The 12915-nt window shown below is 49.0% G+C and overlaps 1 protein-coding gene across 2 annotated transcripts in view; it reads left to right on the top strand.

The window, feature by feature from the left end:
- PTPRO (protein tyrosine phosphatase receptor type O) overlaps positions 1-12915 on the top strand; it is a 121805-nt gene that overhangs the window by 104323 nt on the left and 4567 nt on the right. For both annotated transcript variants that reach the window (XM_075262056.1, XM_075262055.1), the window contains 6 exons: positions 1985-2075; positions 2382-2461; positions 7878-8012; positions 9161-9283; positions 9727-9881; positions 10783-10918. In XM_075262056.1, the coding sequence (XP_075118157.1) occupies positions 1985-2075; positions 2382-2461; positions 7878-8012; positions 9161-9283; positions 9727-9881; positions 10783-10918 (720 nt within the window). The remainder of the gene's footprint in view (positions 1-1984; positions 2076-2381; positions 2462-7877; positions 8013-9160; positions 9284-9726; positions 9882-10782; positions 10919-12915) is intronic.

Here is a 12915-nt window from a genome sequence, read left to right as displayed (position 1 = left end):
TTACAATACTACAGTCTGGGAACTGTTGTTGTGCTTTCTCTGCTAGCTGGGTCAGCTGTCCCGCTATCTGTTGGTGCTGGTCCTGGGCCTCAAGGTTTTTTGTCCCTGTGTGTATGATGACGTGGTTGGGTTTGGTGAAATAAGGGTCGTTGATGGCAGCGTTTGCTTTTTCGATTGTTCCCAGGGAAAAGAGTCACCAAAATCCGCTGTTTAACAGTCTATTTGTGTCCAGGTATTTGCCATTGGAGTCTGTGATCAGGACAATATCTGGACCCGGTGATCTCCTCATCAAGACTTGGGTTTGGGGTATAACAGTCCGTGGAGTCTCGTCTTCCTCTTAGTTGGTGACCGCTATATGGGGAGGTGGAGGTGGGGGTGGGGTGGGGTGGAGTGGGGCGGGTGTATTGGGATAAATATAACAGTCCGTGGAGTCTCATCTTCCTCTTAGTTGATCGCTATATGGGGAGGTGGGGGTGGGGTGGGGCGGGTGTATTGGGATAAATATAACAGTCCGTGGAGTCTCATCTTCCTCTTGTTTGGTGACAGCTGGACACGTATTGGGCAGCGATCTCCACAGTGGCCTCTTCTTCTCGCAGTAGGATGTAGAGTTTCCTCTTCTCGTCTGCAGATATGAAGTCTATGTGTGTGTGTGACCCTGTGACTGTGTATATATATGTGTGTGAGTGTGTGCTCCATGTGCATCGCAACACCTCCAACATGGCCTGCAGGGCAAAGCTAGGCTGGACCCACATACAGGGCAGCAGTCCTGGCTCTTACCACCACCAAGCCTGGCTGAGCCACAGAGCCCAGAGAAAAACTGATACCCCCCAAACAAGCATCAGCCATCTGCCAAAACCCCCAACATGCCCTGAACAAGGCTCAAATAAAAGGAGTCATTGAGAGAGACAGAGAGCGGTACATGGAGGAATGGAGAAGTGCAATAAATAACTCCAAGAAACTCACCAATGTGTACCAATCCCTACAAAGGGACTACACCATGGCCACCTACCTGGAGAGAATACGCCACCCCAAGCACAGACAGACCCTGAGCCGGTACAGACTGAGCGCCCACAACCTAGAGATAGAGACGGGGCGATACAGGCAGACGTACAAGCCACGGGAGAAGAGACTGTGCCAGCACTGTGACCAGGGGGCCCTAGAAGACCAGACCCACTTCCTGCTACACTGCACCAAATACTCAGCTGTGAGGGCCGTCTACTACCAAAGACTCTCTGCCCACATCCCAGACTGGGAGAAGAGGAAACTCTACATCCTACTGGGAGAAGAAGACGCCACTGTGGAGATCGCTGCCCAATACGTGTCCAGCTGTCACCAAACCAGAGGAAGATGAGACTCCACGGACTGCTATATTTATCCCAATACACCGGCCCCACCCCACCCCCACCTCCCCATATAGCAGTCACCAACTAAGAGGAAGATGAGACTCCACGGACTGTTCTATTTATCCCAATACACCCGCACCCCCCCCCCCCCATATAGCGGTCACCAAACAAGAGGAAGATGAGACTCCACGGACTATTATACCCCAAATCAGCCACCCCCCACCCCCTTGCCCCATACTCTCACCCTCGACTCCAACTCCCCCCCCCACCCCCCTTTACTAGCTTTGGCAATGCCAAATATCCATTCGGATGTGCCAATAAAGCCTATTTGATTTGTGTGTGTGCGACCCTGTGACTGTGTATATATGTGTATATATATATATATATATATATATATATATATATATATATATATATGTGTGTGTGTGCGCGACCCTGTGACTGTATATATATATATGTGTGTGTGTGCGACCCTGTGACTGTATATATATGTGTGTGTGTGTGCAACCCTGTGACTGTATATATATGTGTGTGTGCGCGACCCTGTGACTGTATATATATGTGTGCGTGCGACCCTGTGACTGTATATATATATGTGTGTGTGTGTGCGACCCTGTGAGCACATGTTGTGTTTTCTCCAGGAGCTGAAGATGATCGGGTTGGACATCCCGCACTGCGCTGCCGACCTTCCTGCAAACAGATGTAAAAACCGCTATACAAATATTTTACCATGTGAGTTGAAGCAGCAATGGCGGCCACCACTACTGTGTGATGGGGACTATGACAGGTCTTCATGTCAGTGGCACTGTCTGCCAGTGTGTGGCACCACACTTGTATATAATGTTGTATATAGTGTTTGGCGTGTACTCTGTATAGTGCTGTATCAGTGTAGTGTGTTGCGGGCTGTGTACGGTATATAGTATAGTGTTAGGTGTGTATACAGTATATAATGTATAGTGTTAGGTGTATACGGTATATAGTGTGTACACCTTTGTATGATGTCATTGTCACCCAGGACTATATGTTTTGTCCCGATAGATGACTTTAGTCGGGTGAAGCTGGTGACCAGTGAGGAGGAGGAGGACGCCGCCGATTACATCAATGCCAATTACATCCCTGTAAGCTCTACTGGTTAAGTGAGGCTGTAATAACCCGGGCCATGTGGGGGCGCTGCAGTCCCTAAAATGTTGCATGGTCTCAGGGCGCAGGGATTGCAGGAGTCTCCTGTAGTGTCTGTGGGGAATAGCTGATCCCTACTGATGGGAACTCCGGGCCGCTACAATGTCACTTAAGGATTCTATTATTATTAGAGATGAGCGAACAGTAAAATATTCGATATTCGTTCCGAGTAGCCGCTCAATATTGGACTATTCAAACGAATACCGAACCCCATTATAATCTATGGGAGAAAATGCTTTGTTTCAGGGGATCCCACCATTCCACTCAGGAGGGTCACCAAGTCCACTAGGACACCCCAGGAAATGATGCCGACACCTCTGCAATGTAACTGGGCCAGCAGGGGGCGCATGTCTGGGGGCATCTAACAAGCCCAAGTCACTGTATTACATCGGGATCCCTGTCAGCTTGTGATATGCGGAGCTGACTTTTTCCCATAGGAATACTACTCCGGGGTAGTGAGCTGAGCGCACGGCCTGATGTAGCAGTGCTGGCCGATGTAGCAGTCTGATGCTGAAGGTTCAGCTGAACCTGCGGCACACTCAGCTCTGCTGCATCGGATACTGCTACACTGCTACATCGGGCCGTGCGCTACTCAGCCAAGCTCAGCAAACGGCCAGCTCTGCTGCTCAATGCATTCCTATGGGAAAAAGTCAGCTCCCACATATCGCAAGCTGCCAGGGATCCCGACCAGACAGAGCCCCAAAGAGCTGGGCGAGTGACATTTCCCCCTAAATAAAGGTAATCCCTAGCTAACCCTCCTGTACATCTGTCATAATAATAATACATTTTATTTTTATAGCGCCAACATATTCCGCAGCGCTGTACAATCTGTAGGGTTCAAATACAGACAGAAAGAGACATTACATAGAAAGTCATTTCACACAGTGGGACTGAGGGCCCTGCTCACAAGAGCTTACAATCTATGAGGTAGAGGGGGTGACACAAGAGGTAGCAGGGGCGGCATTGCTTATACAGGGGTCAGACACTTCTGTAATAGAGGTGACTGTCATTACACAAACATAAGACTTTATGAGCCGTCACCAGTCGTGTCCTGTAACATGTGGATGGAGCTCGGACCTATAAAGTTATCCTGAGATGACATCATATCATGTGAGGTAATGTGGGGGCGGGGACAGAGGAGGGGGAAGGGTTTACGTTAGACATTGTGATCGGCCGCTCTGATAAGATGAGTCTTTAGGCTGTATTCACACTGAGTAATGCTGGCGGTTTTTGTGCTTATTTTTGCACATAGCGCCGCGTATATGCGGCGCTATGTGCAAAAATAAGCAAAAAAAACGCCAGCGTTACTCAGTGTGAATGCAGCCTTAGTTTGTGTTTGAAGCTGTAGAAATTGGGAGTTACTCTGATTGTCCGGGGTAGAGCATTCCAGAGAAGTGGTGCAGCTCGGGAGAAGTCTTGTATACGAGCGGGGGAGGTTCTGATAATAGAGGATGTAAGTGTTAGATCATTGAGTGAGCGGAGAACACAGGTTGGCCAGTAGAGATGAGGGAGGAAATGTATGGGGGTGCGGCATTATGGAGAGCCTTGTGGGGGAGGGGGAGAACTTTATATTGTATTCTATAATGAATAGGCAGCCAATGTAACGACCGGCACAGACCGGAGGCCTCGCTGTAGTGACCGGCACAGACCGGAGGCCTCGCTGTAGTGACCGGCACAGACCGGAGGCCTCGCTGTAGTGACCGGCACAGACCGGAGGCCTCGCTGTAGTGACCGGCACAGACCGGAGGCCTCGCTGTAGTGACCGGCACAGACCGGAGGCCTCGCTGTAGTGACCGGCACAGACCGGAGGCCTCGCTGTAGTGTCTCGCCTGATAGATGAGCCTGGCCGCTGCATTCAGAATAGATTGTAGAGGGGAGAGTTTAGTGAGGGGAAGACGGATTAGTAAGGAGTTACAGTAGTCAAGGCTAGAATGAATCAGAGAGACAATAAGTGTCTTTAGTGTATCTCTGGTGAGGAAAGGGTGTATTCTGGAGATATTTTTGAGGTGGAGGTGACATGAACGTGCGAGTGATTCAATATGAGGGGTGAAGGAAAGGTCTGCGTCACACATGACCCCGAGGCAGCGGGCCTACTGTCTAGGAGTTATAGTAAGGCCTGAGACTGCAATGGATATATCAGGGACAGATCTATTAGATGGTGGAAACAGTAGTAGTTCAGTCTTAGAGAGATTTAGTTTCAGATAGAGCGAGGACATGATATTAGAGACAGCAGAGAGACAGTCACTGGTGTTCTGTATGAGTGCAGGGGTGATGTCACGGGAAGATGTGTATAATTGGGTGTCATCAGCATAAAGATGGTACCTGAAGCCAAATCTGGCGATGGTTTGTCCAATGGGGGCTGTGTAGAGAGAAAAGAGCAGGGGGCCGAGGACCGAGCCCTGAGGAACCCCAACAGCAAGGGAAAGAGGGGAGGAAACAGAGCCCACGAATGATAGACTGAAAGTGCGGTCTGAGAGATAAGAGGAGAACCAGGAGAGCGCAGTGTCCATGAGGCCGACTGAGCGGAGCAGAGTGAGGAGTAAATGATGGTCAACAGTGTCAAAAGCTGCAGAGAGGTCCAGAAGAATAAGAAGAGAGAAGTCACCATTGGATTTAGCCTTTAGTAGATCATTAGAGACTTTTGTGAGAGCCGTTTCAGTAGAGTGCAGAGCGCGGAAACGAGATTGTAAGGGGTCAAGCAGAGATTTAGCAGAGAGATAGCGGATTACACGAGAATAGACCAGGCGTTCCAAGAGTTTAGAGATGAAGGGGAGGTTAGAGACGGGTCGATAGTTAGAAGCACAGGACGGGTCCAAGGAGGGTTTTATCAATAGCGGAGTTATAACAGCATGAAGGAGGATGGGAAGATTCCAGAAGAGAGAGAGAGGTTAAATATTTTAGTAAGGTAAGTAGTTACAGCAGGCGACAGAGATTGGAGAAGGTGTGAGGGGAAGGGGTCACTACTGCAGGTTGTAGGGTGAGATGAAGAAAATAGCTGAGAGACTTCCTCTTCTGTAACAGGTTCAAAAGATGAGAATGGACAGTCTGAAGTGCGGCTGGTGAGGGGATCAGTACTATGGTAGGTGATGGGATCAGTACTATGGTAGGTGAGGGGGGGATTAGTACTATGGTAGGTGAAGGGGGATCAGTACTATGGTAGGTGAGGGGGGATCAGTACTATGGTAGGTGAGGGGGGATCAGTACTATGGTAGGTGAGGGGGGATCAGTACTATGGTAGGTGAGGGGGGATCAGTACTATGGTAGGTGAGGGGGGATCAGTACTATGGTAGGTGAGGGGGGATCAGTACTACGGTAGGTGAGGGGGGATCAGTACTACGGTAGGTGAGGAGGGATCAGTACTACGGTAGGTGAGGGGGGATCAGTACTACGGTAGGTGAGGGGGGATCAGTACTACGGTAGGTGAGGGGATCAGTACTACGGTAGGTGAGGGGGGGTCAGTACTACGGTAGGTGAGGGGGGGGTCAGTACTACGGTAGGTGAGGGGGGGGTCAGTACTACGGTAGGTGAGGGGGGATCAGTACTACGGTAGGTGAGGGGGGGTCAGTACTACGGTAGGTGAGGGGGGGGTCAGTACTACGGTAGGTGAGGGGGGGGTCAGTACTACGGTAGGTGAGGGGGGGTCAGTACTACGGTAGGTGAGGGGGGGGGTCAGTACTACGGTAGGTGAGGGGGGGGTCAGTACTACGGTAGGTGAGGGGGGGGTCAGTACTATGGTAGGTGAGGGGGGGGGTCAGTACTATGGTAGGTGAGGGGGTCAATGCCACCTGGGGCTTGGGCAGTAATTTCCTGACGGATCTTAGCAATTTTATCATGGAAATAAGTGGCCAGGTCATCAGCACTAAGGTCTGTGAATGGCGTCTGCACCTGTCTCACATCTGTCCCTGTCTCACAGTCACACAGTCACAGTCCCAAATTAATCGAATGTTAAATCCACCATTCGTCTAAATTAGAGGTCACCTGTTTTCGGCAGCCAATTCCTTCCGATTTTTTTCCCTGCCTCCGTTGTCGTAGTTCCTGTCGCACCTCCCCTGCGCAGTTATTGGTGCAAAAAATGCGCCAGGGAAGGTGGGAGGGGATACGAATTTTTACTGCGTTCTCCTCGTGGTATTCGATTGGAATCGAACACCTCAAACGGCCTGATATTTGATCGAATATGTATTCGATCAAACGGTGTTCGCTCATCTCTAATTATTATGGATTCAGGTATTTGCCCTATAAGATTATTTAAAGAGGGGATCTGAGGAGAGTCACTACCTGAATGCTGGGCCTCCACCTATGGCTACCATAGGACCACAGAGAAGAGTCATCTCATTACCATTAGAGGCTGAGGGCATCAGAGTCATCCCATTACCATTAGAGGAGGATGTCAGCAGAGTCATCCCATTACCAATAGAGGAGGATGTCAGCAGAGTCATCCCATTACCATTAGAGGAGGATGTCAGCAGAGTCATCCCATTACCAATAGAGGAGGATGTCAGCAGAGTCATCCCATTACCATTAGAGGAGGATGTCAGCAGAGTCATCCCATTACCATTAGAGGAGGATGTCAGCAGAGTCATCCCATTACCAATAGAGGAGGATGTCAGCAGAGTCATCCCATTACCATTAGAGGAGGATGTCAGCAGAGTCATCCCATTACCATTAGAGGAGGATGTCAGCAGAGTCATCTCATTACCATTAGAGGAGGATGTCAGCAGAGTCATCTCATTACCATTAGAGGATGATGGCAGCAGAGTCATCCCATTACTATTAGAGGAGGATGTCAGCAGAGTCATCTCATTACCATTAGAGGATGATGGCAGCAGAGTCATCCCATTTACCATTAGAGGAGGATGACAGCAGAGTCATCCCATTTACCATTAGAGGAGGATGACAGCAGAGTCATCTCATTACCATTAGAGGAGGATGTCAGCAGAGTCATCTCATTACCATTAGAGGATGATGGCAGCAGTCTCATCTCATTACTAATAGAGGATGATGGCAGTAGTCATCTCATTACCATTAGAGGATGATGGCAGCAGAGTCATCTTATTGGTAGCAGGTGTGGGCAGCAGTGTTCTCTTCCAGTGGCAGCTGTAGACAGGCATAATTTTGTCCTGTAACTCTATAATAGAAAGAAGAGGATTTGTACATTGTCAGGAAAAGTTACTTGTCGCCTCCGTCATCATCTGCTCCCTGCTGCTCTCTGGCTACACGGACACTCTCTTACATGTCCGGCTTCACCTTCTGTATGGTCCATTTTGCCTCTGCTGATAGTATAGGCCCTGCAGGATGTTGGGGTGGGCTGCACTCAGTGTGTGCTTTCGGACGTACGGTTTTTCTTTTCTGATGCAGGGATACAGCTCCTTACAAGAATACATTGCGACACAGGGACCCCTGCCCGATACCAGGAATGACTTCTGGAAGATGATTCTCCAGCAGAAATCTCAAGTCGTTGTCATGTTGACCCAGTGCAATGAGAAGAGACGGGTAAATTGCTCTCACATGTAGTATGGCTGCATGGATCCGTACCCTGTGCCCTGGGCAGAACCTGAACCTGGGCAGACCCCAGACCAGACCCCTAAACTAATACAGACCCCAGACCGGAGCCCTAAACTAATACAGACCCCAAACCAGACCCCTAAACTAATACAGACCCCAGACCGGACCCCTAAACTAATACAGACCCCAGACCGGACCCCTAAACTAATACAGACCCCAGACCGGACCTCTAAACTAATACAGACCCCAGACCGGACCCCTAAACTAATACAGACCCCAGACCGGACCCCTAAACTAATACAGACCCCAGACCGGACCCCTAAACTAATACAGACCCCAGACCGGACCCCTAAACTAATACAGACCCCAGACCGGACCCCTAAACTAATACCGACCCCAGACCAGACCCCTAAACTAATACAGACCCCAGACCAGACCCCTAAACTAATACAGACCCCAGACCAGACCCCTAAACTAATACAGACCCCAGACCAGACCCCTAAACTAATACAGACCCCAGACCCCTAAACTAATACAGACCCCAGACCAGACCCATAAACCAATACAGACCCCAGACCAGAGCCCTAAACTAATACAGACCCCAGACCGGACCCCTAAACTAATACAGACCCCAGACCAGACCCCTAAACTAATACAGACCCCAGACCAGACCCCTAAACTAATACAGACCCCAGACCAGAGCCCTAAACTAATACAGACCCCAGACCAGACCCATAAACCAATACAGAACTCTTCATCAATATGGTCCTCAGAACATGCACTCAGGATTGGTTGAGGTCCTTGTGATGCCCCCAGTCTGACATTTGGCTTGGTTGACCACAAGTGGCGCCATGAAAGTGATCTCTATATTGATAACTTCCTGCTTGACCTCACAGAACACTAGGACCTGTCCACACCAGACTCTACAGGTCGCCCTCCTCCTATCCAGGAATTTATTTTTGGGGAATGTGGGATACCTTATGGGGACCTTCCTGGAGGAGACAGCAGTAGGGTTCTCTTCACTGTGGGTGTCTCAGTACATTTCTTTTGACCCACCCAAGGCCCGTATCCAGGGAGTGTGGCCTCCAGTTTGCCCAGTAGACTCCATGTGACTGCCCCATTATTGTGTATTGTAGATAAAGTGTGACCACTACTGGCCGTTTACTGTAGAACCCGTCAGCTATGGAGACATCATGGTGGAGATGGTGTCTGAGGAGGAGCAGCCAGACTGGGCGCTCCGAGTATTCCGAGTCTCACATGTGAGTATCAATTAGTAGTGTGACATGATCTGCATAGCCATTCCTCAGGGGCGGAGCAGTAACAGCAGGTTGTGCCCTAGTGCCGGCCCAGAGGGGGAGGAGCATGACACAGGGATTGTGTATAGTACAGGAGCTGAGGGGGAGGAGTCTGAGACAGGGATTGTGTATAGTGCTAGCCCAGAGGGGGAGGAGCCTGACAGAGGTTCTGAGTAATGGCTGATCTCAGTCTCACCGTCCTTGTGTGATTGGTGCGATGCTCTGTCCTGCTCCATCTCCAGGGTATTGGCTATTTAAGGGGTTACAATTTTTGGACATACTTATCCTTTTTGTGAACCAGTTTTAGATTTTCCTTTGTGGAGTTTGTGGGGTTGGCTGAGGTGATCCGGTAGCAGTGGGGGTGGGGCGGTGACTACCATGGTGTCTTCAGTTTTTCGTTTTTCCAGGACTCTGATGCACAGCATGTTATGCATTTCAACTTCACGGCGTGGCCCGACCATGGGGTCCCAGCGGCCAGTGCGGCCGAGAGTATTCTACAGTTTGTTTACATGGTGAGACAGAAAGCAGCCAAAACCAAAGGACCAATAACCGTTCACTGCAGGTAAATCCTCCAGCCCTGACTCAGCAGCTAGTCTGAACATGCACATGAAGCTGAATAGTCCGCTGTGTGCCCGATAGCTGCAATACACTGCACGCAGTGAGTAGAGGAGAAGCTTCTGTAGTCAGGACCATGCAGGACATATTTAGAGAAGCACTGACCTGTACTGTACAATGGACCAGTATGTCCTCGAAACGCGTCAGCTAGATGCTTCTCTCTATATGTAGAAATCATTTTGGTAACACCAATTTGGAAACTGAATTTTAACTAATGTAAATAAAGGCCAAGTTTTAAGGACTTTATTGCGGTGCTGGATTCCTCTCTTTTTTTTCTACAATCTAGTACTTGGGCTGAGAGCGGTAGCCCCTGTGTAGAGTCTGGCTTTGTTTCTCTCTCTTTGGCCGGGTTCACACGGAGTTACGTGCCGCGAGATTTGGCACGTAGACGCCGCGTGACCCTTTGCGTGCCGTACACGCTCCCATTCATTTCAATGGGAGCGGGGAGCGTATGCGCCGCGCTAGTTTGCGGCCGTGCATTTATTCACGGCCGCAAACTAGCGCGGCGCATACGCTCCCCGCTCCCATTGAAATGAATGGGAGCGTGTACGGCACGCAAAGGGTCACGCGGCGTCTACGTGCCAAATCTCGCGGCACGTAACTCCGTGTGAACCTGGCCTTCTCTCTTTGCTCACTTCTTCCCCTACACGCTCCATAGACATCCTTGGCCATGTTATTTGAGTCATATGACCTGCTGATAGCAGAGATTTTCAGAGTGAATGTCACTTTAGCAGAAGGAGGATGAGATAAGTGGAGAAGCTACACCGGGTCTTACTATTCATGTCTGTCTCTTCTGTTGTATCTCGGACACCTTCTTCAGGCTATTGACCCCTCTTGTGTTCTTGTAGTGCCGGTGTCGGGCGGACTGGAACATTTATAGCTTTGGATCGCCTCATGCAGCATATACGAGACCACGAGTTTGTAGATGTCCTAGGGCTCGTAGGAGAACTGCGCTCTTACAGGATGTCTATGGTGCAGACAGAGGTTAGTATGTATTGCTATACTGTGTGTATAGTGGTGTATGTATATATATACTGTGTGTATGGTGGTGTATGTATATATATATATATATATATATGTATGTATGTGTGTATATATGTATATATATATATATATATATATATATATATATATATATATACTGTGTGTATGGTGGTGTATGTGTGTATGTATATATATATATATATATATATATATATATACTGTGTGTATGGTGGTATATGTATATATATACTGTGTGTATAGTGGTGTATGTATATATATACTGTGTGTATGGTGGTGTGTGTGTGTGTGTATATATATATATATATATATATACTGTGTGTATGGTGGTATATGTATATATATACTGTGTGTGTATAGTGGTGTATGTATATATATATATATACTGTGTGTATGGTGGTGTATGTATGTATATATATATATATATATACTGTGTGTATAGTGGTGTATGTATGTATATATATATATACTGTGTGTATAGTGGTGTATGTATGTATATATAGATAAGATAAGATAAGATAATCCTTTAATAGTCCCACCTTGGGGAAATTTCAGCGTGTTACAGCAGCATAGTAATACAGATACAGGATAATACAGAGTAATATGTTACAGACGTAGACACAGATAAGCTGAGAAGAGAAGATATACTAGGAGTCCATGGCAGCTAAGGAAAAACAGAAGAGAAAGAGGAAGACCTCATAATCATTAGTTCTCTGTGCGGAGAGCTCTTCGTTTGGTCTGATGTAGATTATACAGCCTGCTCGCGGTTGGAAGGAAGGACCTGCGATAGCGCTCCTTCTCACACTTGGCAGCACTGTAAGCGACCGTCTGCTTCACCCCAAGTCCCATCAGGGTCCCATACATGGGGTGGGATTTGTTCTCCCGCATGGAGGTCACCACAGACAGTATCCTTCTGTCACCCACCACCTGTACTGGGTCCAAGGGGCTCCCCAGGACAGAGCTGGCCCTCCTGATCAGCGTGACAAGTCTATTTCTGTCCCTGGTTGATATACTGCTTCCCCAGCAGGCCACACCGAAAAAGATGGCTGAGGCAACCACAGAGTTGAAGAAGGCCCTAAGAAGTGTCCCCCGGACTCCGAAGGCCCTCAGCCTCCTGAGCAGGTAGAGTCTGCTGTGACCCTTTCTGTGCAGCGCCTCCAGGTGATCAGCCCAGTCTAGTTTATTATTGAGGAGCACGCCCAGGTACTTATAGGTCCTGACTATCTCAATACATGTTCCTTGGATCTCCACCGGGGTCGGAGCACCTCTCCGTTTACTAAAGTCCACCACCATCTCCTTGGTCTTCCCAGCATTAATCCTGAGCTGGTTCTGCTGGCACCATTCAACAAAATCCCGGTTTAAGTCTCTGTATTCCCTATCATCGCCATCAGTGATAAGGCCGACTATAGCAGAGTCATCGGAGGACTTCTGTAAGTAACAGCTGGAGGAGTTGTGCCTGAAGTCAGCAGTGTACAGTGTGAGCAGGGGCGAGAACTGTACCTTGTGGTGCCCCCGTAGTGCAGATCACAGTGTCAGACACACAGTCCTGGGCTCTCACATACTGAGGGCGGGGTGTCAGGTAGTCTAGGATCCAGTTGGACAGGTGATGGTCCACACCACCAAGGTTCAGCTTCTCCCTCAATAGCCCTGGTTGATGGTGTTGAACGCACTGGAGAAATCAAAGAACATTATTCTCACAGTGTTCCCTGGTTTCTCCAGGTGAGAGAGAGCTCTGTGAAGAAGGTGGATGATGGCGTCATCTACCCCAATGCCTGGCCGATAGGCAAACTGGAGGGGGTGCAGAGCGGAGCTCACTAGGGGGCGTAGGTGTGTCAGGACCAGTCTCTCTAGGACCTTCATTAGGTGTGATGTCAGTGCTACAGGTCGGTAGTCATTGTAGCCCATCGGGTTGGGTTTCTTTGGGACTGGTACCACGCAAGATGTTTTCCACAGTTGAGGTACCACCCCCAGCTTCAGGC

Source organism: Leptodactylus fuscus, unplaced genomic scaffold, assembly GCF_031893055.1.
Source record: "Leptodactylus fuscus isolate aLepFus1 unplaced genomic scaffold, aLepFus1.hap2 HAP2_SCAFFOLD_84, whole genome shotgun sequence".
In the NCBI taxonomy this organism is placed as follows: domain Eukaryota; kingdom Metazoa; phylum Chordata; class Amphibia; order Anura; family Leptodactylidae; genus Leptodactylus; species Leptodactylus fuscus.
The sequence above is the reverse complement of the archived record's forward strand: the minus strand, read 5'-3'. Positions and strand labels throughout refer to the sequence as shown.